At 36.2% G+C, this 23,375-nt stretch overlaps 1 protein-coding gene across 2 annotated transcripts in view; it reads right to left on the bottom strand.

The window, feature by feature from the left end:
- Positions 1–22,892, bottom strand: part of DACH2 (dachshund family transcription factor 2) — a 909,992-nt gene extending 887,100 nt beyond the window's left edge. For both annotated transcript variants that reach the window (XM_064574314.1, XM_064574315.1), the window contains exon 1: positions 22,170–22,892. In XM_064574314.1, the coding sequence (XP_064430384.1) occupies positions 22,170–22,684 (515 nt within the window). In that variant the 5' untranslated portion in view covers positions 22,685–22,892. The remainder of the gene's footprint in view (positions 1–22,169) is intronic.
- Positions 22,893–23,375: the final 483 nt, after the last annotated feature.

The following is a 23,375-nucleotide window of genomic DNA, read 5'->3' as shown; positions in this document are numbered from 1 at the left end:
TGTGTCTGTCTCTATCAAATAAATAAATAAAATATTTTTTTAAAAAATCAAAAAATCCTGAATTCACCAACTAAATCTACACCGTAAAGAACTAGAGAAAAAGCAACAAACGATGCCTAAGCCATGCATTAGAAGAGAAATAATTAAGATTAGAGCAGAGATCAATGAATTAGAAACCAGAAACACGGTAGATCAGATCAACAAAACCAGAAGCTGGTTCTTTGAAAGAATTAACAAGATTGATAAACCACTGGCCAGACTTATCCAAAAGAAAAGAGAAAGGACCCAAATTAATAAAATTATGAATGAAAGGGGAGAGATTATGACTAACACCAAGGAAATAGAAACAATTATGAGAAATTATTATCAACAACTATATGCCAATAACCTGAGCAATCTGGATGAAATTGATGCCTTCCTGGAAACCTATAGGCTGCCAAGAATGAAACAGGAAGAAATTGACAACCTGAATAGGCCAATAACCACTAACAAGATTGAAGCAGTGATCAAAAACCTCCCAAAAAATAAGAGTCCAGGGCCTGATGGATTCCCTGAGGAATTCTACCAAACATTCAAAGAAGAAATAATACCTATTCTACTGAAGCTGTTTCAAAAAATGGAAACAGAAGGAAAGCTTCCAGACTCATTCTATGAGGTCAACATTACCTTGATCCCCAAACCAAGAAAAACCCCATCAAAAAGGAGAATTTCAGTCCCATATCCCTGATGAATATGGATCCCAAAATCTTCAACAAAATCCTAGCTAAAAGGATCCAGCAATACATCAAAAGGATCATCCACCATGACCAAGTGGGATTTATCCCTGGGATGCAAGGGTGGTTCCACATTCGCAAATCAATCAATGTGATAGGACACATTAATAAAAGGAGAGAGAAGAACCATATGGTCCTCTCAATTGATGCAGAAAAAGCATTTGATAAAATTCAGCATCCTTTCCTGGTTAAAACTCTTCAGAGTATAGGAACAGAGGGAACATTCCTCAAGTTCATAAGATCCATCTATGAAAAACCCACAGCAAATATCATCCTCAATGGAGAAAAGCTGAGAGCCTTTCCCTTAAGATCAGGAACAGGTCAAGGATGCCCACTCTCGCCACTATTGTTCAACATAGTACTAAAAGTCCTAGCAACTGCAAACAGACAACAAAAAGAAATAAAAAGTATTCAAATTGGCAAAGAAGAAGTAAAACTCTCTGGGGTGACTGGGTGGCACAGTTGGTTAAGTGACTGCCTTTGGCTCAGGTCATGATCCCAGAGGCCCAGGATCGAGTCCTGCATCTGGCTCCCTGCTCAGTAGGGAGTCTGCTTCTCCCTCTCACCCTCCGCTATCTCGTGCTCTCTCACTCTCTCTCTGTCTCTTAAAGTAAATAAATAAAATCTTTAAAAAAAAAAAAAGAAGAAGTAAAACTCTTTTCGCAGGTGACATGATACTTTATGTGGAAAACCCAAAAGACTCCACCCCCCAAATGCTAGAACTCATACAGCAATTCAGTAATGTGGCAGGATATAAAAATCAATGCACAGAAATCAGTTGCTTTCTTATACACTAACAACTTAACTGTAGAAAGAGAAATTAGAGAGACGATTCCATTTACAATAGCACCAAAAGCCATAAGATACCTCGGAATAAACCTAACCAAAGAGGTAAAGGATCCATACTCTAGGAACTATAGAACACTCATGAAAGAAATTGAAGAAGACACAAAAAGTTGGAAAAATATTCCATGCTCAAAGATCGGAAGAATAAACATTGTTAAAATCTCTATGCTACCCAGAGAAATCTATACCTTCAATGCCATCCTGATCAAAATTCCAATGACATTTTTCAAAGTGCTGGAACAAACAATCCTAAAATTTGTATGGAATCAGAAAAGACCCAGAATCGCCAAGGAAATATTGAAAAAGAAAAACAAAGCTGGGGGCATCACATTGCCCGATTTCAAGCTATATTACAAAGCTGAGATCACCAAGACAGCATGGTACTGGCACAAAAACAGACATATAGACCAATGGAACAGAATAGAGAACCCAGATATGGACCCTCAACTCTATGGTCAAATAATCTTCGACAAAGCAGGAAAAAATATGCAATGGAAAAAAGACAGTCTCTTCAATAAATGGTGCTGGGAAAATTGGACAACCACATGCAGAAGAATGAAACTCGACCATTCTCTAACACCATACACAAGATAAACTCAAAATGGATGAAAGACCTCAATGTGAGACAGGAATCCATCAAAATCCTAGAGGAGAGCATAGGCAGTAACCTCTTTGACGTCGGCCACAGCAACTTCTTTCAAGTACATCTCCAAAAGCTAGTGAAACAAAAGCAAAAATGAACTTTTGGGACTTCATCAAGATCAAAAGCTTCCGCACAGCAAAGGAAACAGTCAACAAAACAAAGAGGCAACCCACAGAATGGGAGAAGATATTTGAAAATGACACTACAGATAAAGGACTGGTATCCAAGTTCTATAAAGAACTTCTCAAACTCAACACCCAAAAAACAAATAATCAAGTCAAAAAATGGGCAGAAGACATGAAAAGACACTTCTCTGAAGAAGACATACAAATGGCTAACAGACACATGAACAAATGTTCATCTTCATTCGCCATCATGAAAATTCAAATCAAAACCACATTGAGATACCACCTTACACCAGTTAGAATGGCAAAAATGGACAGGGAAAGAAACAACAAATGTTGGAGAGTTTGTGGAGAAAGGGGAAGCCTCTTACACTGTTGGTGGGAATGCAAGTTGGTACAGCCACTTTGGAAAACAGTGTGGAGGGTCCTCAAAAAATTAAAAATAAAGTTACCCTATGACCCAGCAATTGCACTCCTGGTATTTACCCCAAAGACACAGATGTAGTGAAAAGAAGGGCCATATGCACCCCAATGTTCATAGCAGCAATGTCCACAATAGCTAAACTGTGGAAAGAGCTGAGATGCCCTTCAACAGACTAATGGATAAAGAAGATGTGGCCCATATATACAATGGAATATTACTCAGCCATCAGAAAGGATGAACACCCAAGTTTTCATCAACATGGATGGGACTGGAGGAGATTATGCTAAGTGAAATAAGTCAAGCAGAGAAAGTCAATTATCATATGGTTTCACTTATTTGCAGAACATTAGGAATAGCATGGAGGACATTAGGAGAAGGAAGGGAAAAAAGGGGGGGAATCGGAGGGAGAGATGAACCATGAGAGACTATGGACTCTGCGAAACAAGCAGGGTTTTAGAGGGGAGGGGTGTGGGGGAATGGGTTAGCCCGGTGATGGGTATTAAGGAGGGCACGTTCTGCATGGAGCACTGGGTGTTATACGAAAACAATGGATCGTGGATCACCACATCAAAAACTAATGATGTATTGTATGGTGACTAACATAACATAATAAGAAAAAAAAAAAAAAAACCTTAGTTCATTGCTAAAATTAACAACATAGGAAACAACAGGTGTTGGCAAAGATGCAGAGAAAGGGGAAACGTCCTTCACTGTTTGTGGGAATGCGAACTGGGCAGCCATTCTGGAAAACAGTATGGAGGTTCCTCCAAAAGTTAAAAATAGAACTACCCTAAGTTCCAGCAATTGTACTACTAGGTATTTACCCCAAGGATACAAAAATACTGATTGAAGGGGATACATCCACCCTGATGTTTATAGCAGCATTATCAACAAAAGCCAAATTATGGAAAGAGCCCAAATGTCCATCAACTGATAAATGGATAAAGAGTGTACACACACACACAAACACACACACACACACACACACCACGGAATACTACTCAGCCATCAAGAAGAATGAAATCTTTCCATTTGCAATGAGATGGATGGAACTAGAAGGTATTATGCTAAGCGAAATAAGTCAGTCAGAGAAAGACAAATACCATATGATTTCGCTCACATGTGGAAATTTAAGAAACAAAAGAGATGAACATAGGGGAAAAAAGAGGCAAACCAAGAAACAGACTCTTTACTAGAGAGAACAAACTGGTTACCAGAGGGGAAGTGAATGGGAGGATGGGTTAAATAGGTGATAGGTAGGGGCGCCTGGGTGGCTCAGTCGGTTAAGGGACTGCCTTCGGCTCAGGTCATGATCCCAATGTCCTGGGATTGAGCCCCACGTCAGGCTCCTTGCTTGGCGGGGAGCCTGCTTCTCCCTCTCCCTCTGCCTGCCATTCCCCATGATTGTGCTCTCTCTCTCTCTCAAATAAATAAAATCTTTAAAAAAATATGTGATGGGTATTAAGGAGGGCACTTGTGATGAGCACTGGGTGATGTATGTAAGTGATCAATCACTAAATTCTACACCTGAAAGTAATATTGCTCTGTATGTTAACTAGCTGGGATTCAAATAAAAACTTGGGGGAAAAAACTCAGTTCATAATAAAAATGAAGTGCATTATCTATTGTAAAAAATGTTAAAAATAGATAAAATAAGCCAAACATTATTTAAATTATTTAGAAAATGTTATTTTTCACCATATTCTTCAAGACAGTTTAACTAAAGCACAGCATTCTCATGGCAAAATGGGGATTGTTAGAGTAAATATTCAAACTTTCGTAATATAGTGAATGAGGAATACTTTTTAAATTTTGATCTTTTAATTTCTTGACCTCCTCTCCTCTAAATGTCTTGCCCTCTTTACTTCAGCCACTAATGCCCATGGTCATACCCTAAACTTCATAATTTACCAGTAACTGCAACAGTTCCATATTTTTAATTTTGTGCATCCTACTCTGACCCTCACTACTTCTCTCTGGTTCACACCTTGTAGTACTCCCACTGCAACAATCCTTTGACCTTTTCTTGGAACCTCCAATTCATGGACACTACCATCTTTTCATTGTCTCTCACATCCTTGATGTCCTCTTTTTTCCTTAGCAGTTTAAAATGCACTGTCATCCATTATAATTGCTTTTTGCAAAAACCTTCAACTCCCTTGCCCCCTCTGGTTTTGTTATACTCATACCACTTAGCAAAACCGTAAATCTTATTAAATCCAATTTTTGCCTACTTTGCACAGTACCAGTGCAGCTCTGCATAAGTGGAATTAAAACACACAACCACACTAACCATTTTGAATTTATGATCATAAACATCAAAAGGTTTTTGATGTTGCCTGGGAATCATATTAACCTCTTTAAATAGTTCACTCTCCTCAACTAGATGGCTATTTTACACTTTCTTCTTCTCCTCAAACCTCCAACACTTCCTTTCCAGTCCTCCCAAACTAATAGAAGAGGACTTCCATAGAGTCCACATACCAGATCAACCAGAATCTCCATTTACATACTCAGGCTTCCCATCTGGAGATGCACTAATTTTGCTCTTATCCAAACCTGATGACTTCACTTATGCACTGGAACCTATCCACTCTCTCCAATTCAAGAATATCACTTCAGCAATACTCCTCTCTCTTTCCTACAGAAATTTTTAACCAGTCAGAATGGCTAAATTTAACAAGTCAGGAAATGACAGATGTTGGCGGGGATGCGGAGAAAGGGGAACCCTCCTACACTGTTGGTGGGGATGCAAGCTGGTGCAGCCACTCTGGAAACCAGTATGGAGGTTTCTCAAAAAGTTGAAAATAGAGCTACCATACGATTCAGCAATTGCACTACTGGGTATTTACCCCAAAGATACAAATATAGGGATCCGAAGGGGTATGTGCACCCCAAAGTTTATAGCAGCAATGTCCACAATAGCCAAACTGTGGAAAGAGCCAAGATGTCCATCAACAGATGAATGGAGAAAGAAGATGTGGTATATATATATATATATATATATATATATATATATATATATATATATATATACAATGGAATATTATCCAGCCATCAAAAAGAATGAAATCTTGCCATTTGCAATGGCATGGATGGAACTGGAGGGTATTATGCTGAGCGAAATAAGTCAATCAGAGAAAGACATGTATCATCTGATCTCACTGATATGAGGAATTCTTAAATCTCAGGAAACAAACTGAGGGTTGCTGGAGTGGTGGGGGGTGGGAGGCATGGGGTGGCTGGGTGATAGACATTGGGGAGGGTATGTGCTATGGTGAGTGCTGTGAATTGTGTAAGACTGTTGAATCACAGACCTGTACCTCTGAAACAAATAATACATTATATGTTAAAAAAAAAGAAGAAGATAGTAGGAAGGGAAAAATGAAGGGGGGAAGTCGGAGGAATAGAGGAACCATGAGAGACTATGGACTCTGAGAAAAAAACTGAGGGTTCTAGAGGGGAGGGGGACAGGAAGATGGGTTAACCTGGTGATGGATATTAAAGAGGGCACGTTCTACATGGAGCACTGGGTGTTACATGCAAACAATGAATCATGGAACCCTACATCAAAAACTAATGATGTAATGTATGGCGATTAACATAACATAATAAAATTTTTTTTAAATGTGAAAAAAGAAACCTAATACAAAAACAAAAAAAAAAATAAACATTTCTAGTGGAAAACTGCTGACTGCACAATGCTGTTATGTCTTCCATCTTAATAAAATATAATAACCTCTTGATCCCTGCTTTCAAGCTACTCCCTCCCACCTTGAGTTCTATGCTATCTTTGCCACAAATCCCTGGAAAGAGCTGTCTATACTCTGTCTCTAATTCCTCTCCTTCTATTCTCTCTTAAACAACATGTCACCCAGAATTTTCATCATATTTTTCCACCCATACTGCTCTCAAGATCACCAATGACTTCCACTGTCATATCTAATGGCCATTTTTTTTGTCTTCATGGTTTTTTGCTGATTGGCAGTATTTGATATGGTTAATCACTCCTTCTTTTTTGATATACTTCCTTTGCTTAGCTTCGGGACACCATTCTCTCTTGTGTTTTTGTTTTTTTGTTTTTTTTCTTTTTCTTTTTCTTTTTTTTTTTTTTTGTCCTATTTCACTGGATTTTCTTTCTCAGGCTTTTGCTGATTCCTCCTCTTCTTCATCATCTTTGACTTGATGTGACTCAGGACTCAGTCTTTGAAACTCTCCTCTTTTCTATTTACAATCACTCCTGTCCTAAATTTATATCTCCTGTCCAGATGTCTCTTCCAAATACCAAACTTCTTTATCCAATGACCACTCTACATCTCTGCTGAAAAGGCAAAAAGATATCTAAAAACTAACAAATATAAAACTGAACTCCTGCACTTTCTCCCCAAATCTGCTCCACCTACAGTCTTCCCCTCCTGAAATGATGGAAACCTAATATTCTCAGTTGCTCATACCAAAACCTTGGAGTTATTCATGACTGTTTTCTTTCTCTCACACTCAGTGTCTAATCCATCAGGAAGTCCTATTGATTTTACCTTCAAAACCTACCCAGAATCTAATTCTTACTACCCCTACACTACCACTACGGTCTAAACCACCACCATGTCTCTCCCAGTTCAGTGCAATAGCAACCTGACTGCCTCTATTCTTGCCCCACTTTAATTAAGCCTATTCTCAACCTGCGGCCAGAATGATCCTTTAAAAACCTAAGTCAAATCCTGTTACAGCCTTGCTCAAAACCCTGCAGTAACTCCTCATTTCATTCAAAATTTTTTTTAAAAATTGCTTAAAAGGCCCTATATGACCCCCACCAACATTACCATTATAATCTTATTCCTACTATTCTTTCCCTCAACTCATTCCACTCCAGCCTCACTAGCCTCCTTACTGTTCCTCAAAACTGCTAGGCATGCTCCTGCTTTAGGGCTTTTGATCAAACTGTTTTCTCAGCCTAGGACACTCTTTCCCCAGATGTGGCTTAACTAACTTCCCTCTCTTTCAAGTCTGTGAACAAAGCTCACATTTTCAACGAGGGCTATAATACCCATTCTATTTAAAACTGCAACCAGCTCCAATTCCCCCCATACCTTTGCCTTACTCTACTTTATTTTTTTCCATAGCACTTACCACCTTTGTACAATATAATTGACTTCTTTATTATGCATATTGTTTGTTGTCTTCCTCCATCCACACTACCATACCCTAGAATATGACCCCCTTCCCAAGAGCAGGGAACTTTATTTTTTTAAGATTTTATTTATTAATTTGACAGAGAGAGAGAGAGCACAAGTAGGCAGAGTGGCAGGCAGAGGGAGAGGGAGAAGCAGGCTTCCCACTGAGCAGAGAGCTTGATGTGGGACTTGATCCCAGGACCCTGGGATCATGACCTGAGCCGAAGGCAGATGCCATCCAGGTGCCCCTAGGTCCCAATTTCATAAATTCCTTCAATATTATGCTTTGATGAACTACTGTCATCTCTATACACTTTCTTGACTTATTATTATTCCTTTCACTTTTCCATTCAAAATGTTAAGTTTTTGTTGGTTCCCAAAACCTTCCTGTACGTACATATGGAATTGAGTCACCACCTAGAGTTTAGTTACTATATTTCTGAAAACATCATCATTAAAAGGCAGCATCTCTCAGGGCATGTAACCTGAAGACATTCTAGGGAATTTCCTGTGTACTGCTTGTCTCTCTTACTAGTTTGCTTATCTCTAATTTCCATTCCTCGTTTTTCCATAATTCTGAGGATAACTGGAACAATCCACCACCTAACTAAACTTGTTTGCTCATATCCATCTATCAAGACTTAACCATTTCAGGGTGCCTGGGTGGCTCAGTCGTTAAGCGTCTGCCTTCAGCTCAGGTCATGATCCCAGGGTCCTGGGATCAAGTCCCACATCGGGCTCCCTGCTCGGCGGGAAGCCTGCTTCTCCCTCTCCCACTCCCCCTGCTTGTGTTCCTGCTCTCGTTATCTCTCTCTCTGTCAAATAAATAAATAAAATCTTAAAAAAAAAAAAAAAAAGACTTAACCATTTCAGAGACAGTATCCAGAGCAAAGCGTACCAGAGGGGGTACAACAGAAGACTTAGATTCAAGAACTGGTTCTGCCTGTACTAGATTATATGGCCTTCAGCAATTTACTTTTCTTGCCCACATTTCAATTTTCTCACCTAAATTCATGATCAGGTGACCTGCCTCATTGAGTTGCTGTGAGGATAAATGCAGATAGTGTATGAACAAGCTTTGTAGCCTGTGAGCTTCTGCACAAACATAAGGTACTATTGTTCCCCGGAAGCATTATAAGTTTCATTATAACTATAGATGATGCTGATTTAGCATTGAGTGAAAAAAATCTAAATGAGATTAAGTGATCCCCAGAAGTACCATGTCGTAAAATGATCAGCCATTTGTTTATAAAAATTTAGAAATTTCAAAACAAAATTGTAAAAGCAGACTATTCTAATGATCAGATTAAATGAGCTAACATATATGAAAGCACTATATAAATTATGTACCAGTATATACATGTAAAGTTTTTACTATTATACTTAGCTAGTAATTTTAAGCTTCCAGATATATTTTCAGGCAGAAGGCATGAAGGAAGTATTTAAACTTTACTGTACTTATTAAATACAAGAATGACAAAAATGCCACTTTGATGTTCTTTAATTCAAATTTTAATGTTCATTAAATAATCTTGAATGCAGTGGTTCAAACTACTTCCTAAAATGCACACTTAGTTACTATTGAATACAATAAAAACTTCACACACATACCCAAAGGCAAAATGTAACCCTTTTAAAAAAATTCACTGTCAACATGTGTTTTAAAAATGTGCTATGGCAAGCTAAAATCAGGTTAACAGACCAGTAATAATAATGGAACTTACAGAAGAAATATAAATGGATGCTATATAAAATATTTCAGAAATTAAATTAATATTTACTAGCATAGTAAACAAATATTTTAGTGAAAAGATGTATTCAAATATTCTGTTATGGTTTCAAATGCCACCAGCTCACCTCAAATGGAATAATATTTCCACATTTGCCTTTAGTGTTTATATTTTTATTTACAGCTAATATTTTTTATGTTTTCTGTGCCTGTTCATGAATTTGCTTAAAATAACCACTAAAATAAAATGAATGCAATTAAAAGGGATAATTCATTTAAAAACTCTGTCGTGAAAGGCCTTATCAGTCCACACTATACTGCCTACCTCTCATCTATCAGCTAGTTCCTGATCCATTCAATATTTCCACGAGAAATATTTTCTCATCAAGTTTTCTCCACCCTTATTTAGCTTCATTCCTTTGTCCATGCCCAAATGGAACTGTATCAATGTTAACATTAGCCAAATTACGGTCCTCCTATCTTTAAATCAAGAGCCTTCTTAATTGGGGCATCTGGCTGGCTCAGTCAGTGGAACATGAGACTCTTGATCTCAAGGTTGTGGGTTCAAGCCCCACATTGGGTGTACTGATTGTTTAAAAATAATAAAATCTTAAAAAAAAAAGAGCCTTCCTAATTGGACAGAAAACTGTAAACTATTGAGCTCCACTGCGCCTTCTTTGATGGAACGTGAATCCATAAGACAAATACTTTTACATTTTTACCACTAATACAGAAAAAATATCTAAAAGGGGGATTCCTTGAGTTTTATTTACATTTAAAAACTGAAAGCACTCTTGAAAAAGAAACAATACACAGAAGAGCAATCATTCAGTTCAATGGGAATAAATTGTAAATAATAAGAAAAGCTTTAGACTCTGGCAACATGGAGATTATGTGAACATCACACAACCTTATGAAAAAGAACATGTCCCTAAAATAACAAAAACCTGCCAGTCTTTTAGTATGACAAGGACAAATCCAAAACAACTGCAAACATAGGAAAGTGGATATACCAAATGTACTCATATCAACTAAGCTCTGGAGCAGTTACTACCCTCTTCAGAGGTCAAGGTGTTCAACATGTGAGCATCATCAAAATGACCATTCTTGCAGGACATGACTGGCAGGACATGACTGGCATTAAGATTATAATGTTCCATTTTTTTAAAACTGCAAGCTGAAAATCGATTAAATATTCTCATCATAGAATAGGAACACTTCACAAAAAATGACTTAGAGCTATACTCATCAATGTGTTTTAACCCAAAAGCCATGTTTTCTCTGTCAACAAATGCTTGTTTAGCTTGTGGAAGATGGTTATTTAGGGGACCTAAATACAGGAAAGCATGTTAAAATCAACAACTGGCTTTATGCAGTTTTCCAGTTTTTGATCTGCTAATAGCTGTAATGACTACAATATCCATCAAGTATACAGATATTTCCATAGACAACATAAGAATAAATTCAAGCAAAATATACTACTTTAGTTACTCACTAACATGATCCAGTGCACTGCTGTTAGCTATAACATATAAGTTCTATGTCTGCTTATACTTTATTCACTTTAGATATTTTCTATATGGAGCATTTAATTTCAGATTTAATTCAACCTCAGCATGTTTCTGAGTTATCTCTCCTTCCCACCAGTGAATACTCATAAAATATAAATACAATTTAATAGTAGAATAAGCAAAATATATTTAGACAGGTAAATATGTCATAAACGTTTTTAAATGTGCTGCAAAGTCTAATTAATGTTACTTTAATTTTCCATAATTTTGAACTGCGTACATCATTTGCTGTTCCTTGCATTAATGTAGGTTAGCTGAGAGTTAACCACATAACAATAAAACTCTACCTATGTAATCTGGAAATAAGAAAAATAAGAATTTGGATAGTTCTTAAGATCACTACTTTCCCCTTGATAAGTATGCTTGTACAGATGAGTAGTATGTACTTATTAAATATTTGTTGAAATGAAGTGACAAATGAAATGACTTGGAGAATACGTTATACATATATGTATACATGTTTATAATATATTATATATGAATATGTATATTCATATATTATCAGTTAACATTATATATATACATACATACATAGTGTGTGTGTATGTTCAAACTGAATAGTCTAATTGGCTTATAAAATGAGACCTAAAACTTGTGTACTATACATAAAATGTACTATGCAGTAAATTTTTTTCTATGAAAAAATTCCCCTTCTGTCTTCCTCAAATAAAAACCTAGAGGCTACTCATAAATTTTTTTACAAAATAAATTTAGAAGTTTAGCAGATCACAGGCTATTTTCAAAGCAGCAGGCTTAATGTTAATATTCAACATTTAATTATACATGTTTGCAAATAATCTTGCAAAGCAAATCAAACTCTAAGCTTGAGGATCTATTTAAAACTAACACAAATGGAAGAAAAAAAATGGAAGAAAGCTTTTTTACATGGGGACAAACATGTTTTTTAATCCACAGTTGCACATTTTACTACAAAAACATGTCTCACAGAATGACTAATTTTATGAATTTTTAAGGGCTCATATCATAAGGACTCAGCAAATATATGTCAGAGAAAAGATACTAAAGTCAATTAACTACAGCCATTCTTAAGTAGAAATACCTGTTTTATTCCAATCTCCTCTTGATATGCATTTTATTTATAACATGAGTAATTCTCTACATTCATAAAACTAAAATAATTTGTTTTATATCTCAATAACTCTATTTTTAGTTGTAACTTCCTGGTATAATTCTAAAAACTAAAAAAAAGCTGTCATTTCCTGATATAACACAAGACAGATATGAGAAAGGAAATTGAAGTATTCAACAATGGATATCTGGCAAAAAATTTGTAATCACAAAGATTTCACAATTTAGCAAATATAACAAAGGGGATATATGGTTTAAGTACCCTAAGCTAAAGACAGCATGGTTCTAGAATGTAAGCTCCATGACAGAAGAGACTGTGGTGTTCATTCTGTTTGCAGCAACTAAAACATTGGCACCACATAGTATACTCTACACACACACACACACACACACACACACACACACACACACGAGTTACGACAAATCTAATCATAAGATCAAAATGATTGTAATGAGGTTTTTATTTTATTTTAATTCCAATAATTAAATTGATAGATTGAGTTTTCCAAATGTCTACAGATTAAAGACAACACTGGAAAAAAGATATTCATGAGGGTCTAACTTATGTCCTGTGGAGAACTGTTTCAGTTGAAGTACTCAAGTTTTTGTAAATAAATTTCCTTGGATTGAATTCAAGAGGGGAACCATATCATACAGTATCCTACCCTATTATTCATAGTATTATATAAAGCAAGTCTTCAGTGTCTATATCGTTATTATCCTTCCAGAAGGATCAAGACCTAACATACATATATAATAATATTTTATGGATGGTCACATTAAAGTTTTTATATAGTTTTTGTGAATTTGGTGTGCTTTAATATGACCCTAAACTCAACATTCTTAAAATAAGTGCTATGTAAATTGCACCTATGTAGCCTACTACCTAAAGCCATTAAGAGATAGAATAGTCTTAAATGATAATTACGTATGTATTTTTTAAATGTTTTTACTTCAATACAGCAGAGTATCTCACAATTGATACATAATGTAGATAATGCATTTAACAAATATAGTAAAAAATAAATTTATCACAATATTGTTTGTGATGCTATTACTATGCTTTTTTAGACAAATAAGTGAGAGACAGACTTCTTCCAAAATAACTAAAAGCTCAGATTCTAACATATTGCTGTAAGCTATAATGGTTATAACTGTTAATCCAATACACCTTTTATACAAACCCATAAACACATGAGTGGAAAAATAGCACAGATGTTCATCTCTAATGCAATTTCCATTCAATTTCCTAAGTGCGGTCCCTGTGTGCAAACTAGCTTAACGTTATGTTTAGCTTGCAAATTCTTTTAATAAATAATGAATGCAATAAAACTAGGAGATCAATGGCAAGCTGAGAAATCATAAAAAAGCCTTTTGTGTTCAGGCTGTTGCCCATTTCAAACTTTAATCCAGAGACAGATCAATATTACTTTTTTTCTTTTTAACTCATCACATAAATAGCAGTTATACTAAATGTAGCCTAAATGCTGTTACCAGCTAACAGTTGCCAGCAACCTGATAAGATCATTGGACACAATTGCGATTGAATGTTTTATACCTTAACATACACACTACATTATACACTATTAAGCAGTCAACTTGTTTAAGAATAAAATGGTGATAGAGCAATGAAAATACCATGTTTCATTATTTTTTAAAATTTCCTGTACTATATATATATATATATATATATATATATATATATATATATATTATTCCAGTAGCATAATTACAAAGTTTTCACCGCGATTTGCCCTAATAAAACAAATAATCTTAATGGATCAAAACAGTACACATATATGAGTAGTTTAAACCTCAGGGATCCTAGATGAAAGGAAATTTTACTCTTCAAAATTAATTACACCTGAAAGAACTAAGTTATTCCTTTAAATGGGTGGAGGGGGGTACTTCATGTAAATTCATGTTGCACTGAATGTGTCTTGAGATTATCCAGGAAAAAAGTAAATCATAATACTTAGGTATTTGTGTTTCTATTCACAGGCTATAGATAGAAGGGAGGAAAACCCTCTTCTTACCAACTCATTTTGGATAAACATGCATTTTCTGTTTGAATGATTAAAAGTAAGCTGTCACTAGGGATGGTGCTGATATCAAATAGTATAAATCTAAATAGCTGAGAATGATTTTATGGTAGTAGGCTTGTCTTATTTATTAATTCTTGCCTATTCATATTAGAGTATCTTCTGTGGGTTTTCACTAAAAGGAAATATCAAGAAGTCACCCTTTCTTTAAAGATATATTTCAGTTCAAAATTCTAATTTCCTATATTAGATTTTGGTAGCTTTATATGTATATTTGTGAAAAGTTTATGGCATGATTACAAATGGTTTTATAATGGAATTAAAATTTCAAGATTAGTGTCTTTAATAACTGCATACCTTATGTAACTATTTCCTAGCTTTTCAAAGGAATGGCAATTTGTGCAAAGAATTCTGGTGAGGAATAAATGTGTGTGTGTGCATGATTGTATTCATTTAACAAATGTGAATTAAGTGCCTAAAATATACACAATATTAGGCTGAATGAAGTTTTGCAATGAATATTACTAAAGTTAAAATTTACTCCTTAGAAATTATTATTATGAATTCAAGGGCTTTTTTTTGTAACAAATTCAGTTCTCTTTTAAGGATATCCTTATAGGTAGTGATAAATATGTCAATTTGCTCTTTAGCTATATTATATTCAATTTAGCTATATTATATTCACATTCTCAATGTAATAATTTCACCAATTCTAATATATAAATTTAGCTCTAAAGAAAGATGTGGCAAAAAATTATCATGAAAACATTCGCATGTTTAAAGCAAAATTTGAAAAAATAACTCCTGTACATAACTTTGTTAAACTTCATTATAAATTTCTCTCTAAACTATAGATCATAGCATATATCCTAAGCTTCCCAAATTAGCCTAACTTTGGAGATAAAAATTCTCCTGAAGAATCTGAGACCTCAACAGTATCAATTAACATTGTTTCCTGTTTTCCTATTCAATAAAGTTAACAAAATTATGATGAAAGAATACTGTAAATGCTGCAAAAAGGAACTACCTCTAAAAGCCAATTTATTTTAATATATATTCTTCAGAAAGTTGAACAAGAGAAAAATTGAATCTCCTTTTTAAAATTTGTATTTTCAAATATCAGAGATTAACTAAAAAGTTATAACACCCACAACATGCAATTCAAAATATTTCACAATTGACAGAATTGACAGAACTGTTCCTATCCTAAAACCAAGAAAATGAAGCCTTGGGTTAAATGATACAAAGAATGGCCACCATGATATTTAATGCAGGTAGGTAATAAATTTCACTGGAGTTATAATAAAGTTCCTTTTGGTGTACCTATGCTTTTCTACAGTTTGAGAAATTAAATTATAAAAGTAGCATTTATTGTTACTGAATGATTTACAAATAATTACCCAGAATATAAATAACTGAAATAAACTTTTCTAAGATTTTCAGCTTTACAAAGTGAGGAAATGATGAATATACATTGGACAGGCTATCTTCTTCCTACTAAAAAGAAATATTAAATCCTGAAGGAGTTCTAAATCCCTTGGTAAGAGTATATTACAGCTACATTAAGCCAACAAGAAGCTTATTAGTAAGGATTTAAAAACTAACACCCTTCTGTAATCAATTTGGATACAGCATTATTCTATTTATAGTGACATTTTCAGTGTGTCCCAATCATATATTACTTATTCTCATTTTTCCTACCATGATTAAATATTAATGTGGGGGGCACTTTTAAGTAGCTACACTGTATTTAGGTTTTAATATATTGATTTCCACCATTTTGGAATAGTTAATATAGCATGAAAATTAAGAATCTTTTTCATAAAGAAACTCATGATTGATTTGAAATTTTTCTCTGATCCTTACATAAAATAAAATGAATTTAGTTGTTCTAGCAGAAAATGGAAAAAGGGATGCTGCCACTTTAAAAGCTTCGATCTCTTTGACATTGCTGGCAGTGTATGGGAACATTAATGCATCTGTCATGATAACAAGCTAAGAATAACATCTAGACATCAAACCGAGCAGAGAATCCATCTGAAGTGATTCATTCAGATCTGTCTCATTGATTTATTAAACACAGGGCAACATCTGCAGCCTCACAGAGCCGCTTGGTGAAATTAATGCAAGATCAATTCAAATGGAAAAAAGTGTAAAAGAGATAAATCAAAACACAATTTGCATGCAGTTCCACAATCAGGCTTATTGGGTGCAAATGCTCAATTTCCTTTCCAAAGCAAATGTGTTTAAACGTTGTTTTATTTTTTTAGAATTGCGTGATCTGAAGTGACAGTGAAGAGTTTTGCAGGTTGAGATGGCGAAAGGGAAGAAAAGGAGGAAAAAAAATGCTACCACAGACCTTTTGAATATGTAACAAGAATATCATTAATACCTAATTGTTTTGATTTAGGGAAAGGTTTGATGTCCTTCCTCTGAAAACAATATTTTCAGTTTTGGTCAATTAGGGTGGTTTTAATACATATTTGAAACGTGTAGAGTGGATAAACCTAAATCATTTGTATCTCTTAGTGCACCAGCACTGCATAAAGTGACCCTGAAGATCTAGATTGCCAAATGAAACCTAATATATTGTGATTAAGGTTTCTCACAATTATATTTGCCTGCTAGAAGCACTTTTAAAGCATGTAGGGATTTCATTCAGACAAAATAAGATTACTTAAGAAAGCATCAAATAATTCAGACAATATTTTCTACAGGTATTAAGGGTTTCTTAAAGAACATTAAAACATTAATGTCTGAAGACCATCACTTCCTAATTATTGGCATACTACACATTGACGGTAATATTACACATAAATATCCAAAGAAATTCTCCATCATATCATGCATCATTTCTTTAATGTAATATCCATCACCTAATAAATGAGTGTTTGGACAAATATTAAATCCAGCTCAGATATTTAGATAAATACAAAAATTGTTGGTTATGCAGAAGTGTACATTTAAAATGAATGTGCATGTGGACATTCTGTGCACTGGCACATGACTAAATCGCTTTAATTATAATCTTGACATCATTCTTCTAATAAAACAGCAATGACGACAAAGAGACTGCTTTTAATAGACAATCCAAATACCCCCTCATTATCCTATGAAATAAAATGTCTGCCTTTACTGCCCAGAATAATTTCTAAAATCTTCTTATTGTTTCTGTAAATGTTAAGTCATACAAAATATTAGCCCAGGAAAGTGATGCAAGTTCTTCAAAAATTTGGTTCTGTATAACTTTCCTATGAAAAAAAAATCAATTTTCAAAGTAAATTGCTATTCTGTGTGGATTATGAACCATAAAGTCATCGAGTGTGAATACAAAGCCGAAATCATTGAGTACTTACAAAAATTGTATTTCTTGTATTTGAAAGTGGTTTTAAATTGTTTTAAAGTCATAATTCACATAAAGTTATTCTAACATGGATGCCCATTTATGTTCTGTTCACATGGTCAAAATAACAATTAACCACAATTAGATCATTTAAATTTTTAATTTAAAAAACTGAATTTTACTCATTTGAATATATGTTGAATCATGTCTCCAAATACATTTAAATGTTTTCTTAATCATACATTCTTGTTTCTCTAATCATTCATTTAACTATACATAAATGACTGAATAACAATCAGTTGATCCTCAAATGAAATGCTGATCATGAAATCAAACAATGTTACTTTTATATAGTTAAGAAGATAAAAAAAAATAACACTAAAATGTGCTGGCTGATTTTTCACATTTACTGAATACCAATTTTTTAATTCAATATTTTACTGCTGCATTAAACTTTGAAGAATTTAGTAAGGAAAATCCATTGCATGAGAGTGAGATTTTTAGACATTTGCTTTCTGAATCTGCCTGCTCTGATGTTAAAAACTCCAAGTTTTGCTGCACAAGAAATTAAAAAAAAAAAAATCACAGTGCCTTAGCTTGAGAAAAAAAAACGATCTAAAACAAGATAACTTTTCCCATTTGGTTTGGGTCTTTTTTTTCATCATTTTCTTAATAATCCTCAGAAAAATCTCCCTACAATTAGTTTCTGAGGTAAAAAAGCATCAAGGAAAAATATTGCATAGCCCTTTGGAATTGCGGTGATGTAAAGCTTGATTTATTTAATAGAACAATGTATAGTCAAGATTTTTTTTAGTCTTACTATTCTTTAGTAGCTAAGGCAGGTATTATTTTCCAACTTCTTTTATGGGAAGACAAGTTTGAATATTTTGAAAATTAGCTAATAACAAAATAGTTAATATAAAGCACTGCTAGAGTTCTCATGACTCTCAGTACTTTCAAAGAAACAATCATGTATGTATTTTATTCATTCACCTTTCTTCAGTGCACATTAATAAAAATATGTCCTGAGCCGAATGAATCCAAACACCACTTGGTGGCAATACATTAAGGTCTTCGAAAATGACCAATTTGAAAATGGTCCATTTTGCATCTTCTGGAATAGTGTAGGAAGCATTTCAAATTAGAATATCCTAAGTCAGGACTTGTACTCTCTCTTAGTTAACTGACAGAGAGAGAAAGAAATGCTTATTATGTAGGAAAATAAAATTGCCAATGACACCATTACAAATAGGCCTTCCATTGAACAATACATTATGGAAATTTATTCATCAGGAGATGAAGATGAATCTCTTTTCTCAAATCAGAATAGCATATAAGAGTTTCCACTCACTGAACATATATATACTTTTTCCTTGCATCCCCCTTTAGCCAGAAGAGCTAAGAAGTCATGAGTCCTCAGTGACAATCCTCCTTAGCCAAGTCTCCATTGATTCATGTCTCATTTCTTTGAGCATCTCTCCAGGCTCTTCTGATCCACTTTTCACCTCCTTTCATAGCATCATTTTGCTCATACCCTACATCTCTTTTCTCTTACTGGCTTCATGTCTCATCTACCTTATTTTGTCTCTCTTGAGTCTCATTCCTATTCACATCCCTCACCTTTCTTTTCACTGACTAGAAAAGTCATAGAGATAATGTTGATCTAAATAATAATTTCACAATTTTATAAAATCACTCAGATGTTGGGAATGATTTAAGGCACACGTTTCTGTAAATAATGTTACCTAAAGTCGTAAAGCCTCCATTATAAGCACTATCATATTTTGTAGGTTTTAACAACATGGTTATGAGGGCATTTTGCAGTGACAAAATTCAGTAATGTTATTTTATCATTAACAAGCTTTTCCCCAGATATTGTGGGCTGTTTGTTGTTGTTGTTGTTGTTGTTACTCTCTAGAAATTGCAATATAGGTGTGTTTCTAGTAGTTTTCCTCATCTCCATTCATGGACTGAATTCATAGAATATACTTCATAAATTTTTACAGTCATATATTGTAACACATGTAACACACTTATAGAAAATGCATGTTAATCAATAACATACCCATCAAGAAATAAATGCAAAAGGAGGAATAGGCATCATATCTCATACATATTTCTTCTTATATTCTTAAGATTTCCCTATCATCTTTATACATGCATATACACAAAAGCAATTTAAGACCCCAAAAAAGTTAGCATTGTAAATGCTGTGATAAGGAGTAAATAAAACTTAACTGAATTAAAATAATAACCTAAAAACATATCATAAAATAGGGTCCAAAAAACAGTATAAGAACACCTGCCTCTTGATATAGAGTAATTTATCATTTTTCCCTTCGGTAAGTTGCTCTAATAAAAATTAATTAAAGAAAACTTTCTACTTAGAGGAAAGCATCAAAGTCACATTAAAATACTAATCTATTTATTTTTAAATGAAAGTCATAGATTTTGCTCAAGGATGTGTAAATTAATTATTAAGGTAGGACAAATTTCCTGTGTGTAATAATTGTTCCACTTTAATAATGGCTGTCTGTAAGAGAGAAGAGGGAAGGGAGGGAGGAGGAGAGAGAGGAGGAGGGGGAGGGAGTGAGGGGGGAAAGAAAGGTTTTCAGGTCTGCAATTGTTTAAATGTATCTTTTTGAACTGGCAACACATGAACTAGATGGCCCTCATCTGAAGTCCCTGGTAACTTTCTGAGTTTGTGCATTAGTAAAGTGCTTTGTGGTAAAAATAAGATTTCCTTCCTACTCTTACAACTTATAATTGCTTATTTTATCAAGGGAGCAGTTATCCTTTGTGTTTTAAGACCACCTATCTACCTTAAGAATATTTGATCTAATAAACCAGGTTTGTAAGCCCCAGATATGAATCACCTAGAGGTTCTCATATAAACAGGTTTCTGTTTAATTGCTAGAACACAGGACACTGCTCAAAGTGGGGGAAGAAAGGTTCCTTTGTAAGTTCTGTAGCATTATCTTATTGTAGCAGTCAGCAACAGTTTGTCTACAAGGTGTCAGTATACTTCAACTATACATGGTAATTTGGGTTTTACAAGGGATGTTGACAACCGAGTTCCTTTTAGTTGGTAAATCCAGGGTTCTTATGATTTAAAGTTGCATTGTGAGAAAGTCAACCTCTGCAGAAGTTTTCTGCAAAATGATCAACAGTAATGCTGTTTTACAACAAAACCCTTTGCTCCCTTTAACCTGATGATGATTTCTTGGTTTGTATGCCAAATGTGTACATGCCTGACAGATGTTACCTGACTGGAGATGGAATAAACACTACGGGGACTAATTAACAGGTCTTTAAAAGTCAAATAATCTTGAATATAGTTTATTTTACTTTCTTTTTTAAACTTAGAAACATTGAATACAATTTGCTTATGGACGTACACCAATGGACATTTATTCTACTGTCATATGAAGGAAGAACACTTACAACAACAGAAGCTGGTCATCATCATTTAAGAAGTCCCCTCTTTGGGGGAAAAGGATCCTTCCAACTGTTTGCCTGGGGAGAAGAGCTGGAAGCATCCTCTCCAACTTCTACATCAACCCTCAACCAGTTCCCAGTCCCAGCGTTTCATGCCCCACATTGCCCTCTGCAGATGACCTAAAAGGGACGATCCCAGGAAAGTGACATCTGTCGTCGTTCTTTTTAAAAAAATGGGATCCATCGACTTTACAGTATTGTGAACCGGGGGAGCTTGGCATAGCAGGCATATGCACACATCCTCACAGGCTCGCTCTCCCTCACACACGCGCTCTTGCTCTCTCTCTGTCTCTATGTCTCTGGCTCTGCTCTCTCTCTCTCTCTCTAAACACACGCACACTCATACACACACCACCACAACCACCACCGTCACACACCCCACGTACTCTAACAACAAGCACACAGGATGGGGAACGAATCACCCTCTGGGATGGATTCTAAACTTCCGACCCTCTGCAACCCCCAAATGTTGTGTTCTGGATTTAGCTAGCTTAGGAGCCCAGTTTACAGCTCTGCCAGCCTTCTCCCCTACAAAGTCCCTGGTGTCTGTGTTCAGGAGAAAACCTTTTCGACCCGTACGGCCACAAAAGAGGAATGAAAACCACATAGAGAAATTAACAAATAACCAGAAGCAGCCAATAAGCCATGCAATATATGGGCGAAAGGCTGTAAAGTTTCAGTAGAGGACAGCAAACTGAAGTTTGTGCGGGGCTTATCTTAGACCCAAGCCCTGCCACTGAGCAGGGACTAGAAGGGATGGGCAATTAGTCCTTCTAGTCCTCTTTCCCCACCGACTTAGAGCGTGAAGAGTAGAGGCAAGCTAGTTAAGACACTCTGCAAAGTTGGATGAGAGTGATGAAACATACAGAAGAGGGCAAAGGGGGGGAAGAACAAGCTAAAAAATGAGTATCTCACCTGGCATTGGTGCAATCGGTGAACAAAGTTTCGAAGTCTTTTCTGGTGATGAGTTTGCAGCGGTTCACCCCAGGCTGGATGGCCCCCAGACCGCGGAGGATCCGGACCTGCTCCACAGTACACACCACAGGGGATATGTCCAGTCTCTTCAGCTTGGTGTACACCGTGTGCAACCCTCCCACCAGGTGCTTAAGGAAGAGATCAAAGACTTGCGGCAGGCAAATCAGTTCCTGACCGTCCATCAAGAACGAAGCCACCTTCACACCATGCATGTCGACCATCCTGCACTCGTTGGTGTTAGTGTTGCCGCTGCCTCCGCTGGCTCCACCGATCCCGCCACCCCCGGCGCTGCCGCTGTGGTTATTGGCCATGAAACTGTTGATCATATTAGGGGTGAGACGAGGAGGCTCCCCGGGAGTCGAGTACAAGCTTTCTGCCCGAAATAAGCCCCCTGGGACGCCGGCACCGCTGGAAGTTGTAGAGATCACCGGAGGTGCGGAGACAGCCATGGTCATTCAGTCTCAAACCGTAGGTTTTTGGGCCCTGTTTTCTCGCCCTGTCTCCTCTAGATCTGCTCGCACTCTCTCACACCCTCACTCTCTCGCGCTCTCTCTGGCGCGCTCTGCTCTCTCCAAACTGTTCTCAAGTCTACAGTAGCCCGGCTCACACGCTCACGCTCACCCACCACCCAACGAACAGCTAGTAGCCCGGACGCGCGGCGGTCCAAGAACCCACCCCCAACACACCCCCTTCCGAGACTGGCAGCATACCCCAGCCAATGGACTCCACCCCTTTCGGCTCCCAAGCGCACCGAATGGCTGCTCCCCGCAAGGAGGTGGAGACTCTCTGGTCAGCCTCCCAACTACCTGAGGCCTTTCTGGGTTCGCTGGCGAAGGAGGATGGAGCCCGAGAAGGGGGCGGTATGGTTCCTCCGCTTCTTGCCTAGCAGTCAGACGAGAGAACGGCCAATTATCACGCAGAGCTCTCAAAGTGGCCTAGGCTACAAGCCCCTCCCCCTCCATGCCCCACCAGTGTTGAGGTGGGAACACAAAGCAGGACTCCAAAACATGCCTCTCCGCAACCCTGCGCCACCCTGCACCTGGGTTCAATTCAAGAAAGGGTGGTAGCAGCTCCAATTACATTTGCACGGTGCTCCCATACTCTGCGGGGCTAAGATAGCTTCGCCCCGCTTCCAGGAGAAAGATT

The sequence above is a fragment of the Mirounga angustirostris genome, unplaced genomic scaffold, assembly GCF_029215605.1.
Source record: "Mirounga angustirostris isolate CCGP_5_RB_7025 unplaced genomic scaffold, mMirAng1.0.hap1 SCAF_11, whole genome shotgun sequence".
Classification (NCBI taxonomy): Eukaryota; Metazoa; Chordata; class Mammalia; order Carnivora; family Phocidae; genus Mirounga; species Mirounga angustirostris.
The sequence above is the reverse complement of the archived record's forward strand: the minus strand, read 5'-3'. Positions and strand labels throughout refer to the sequence as shown.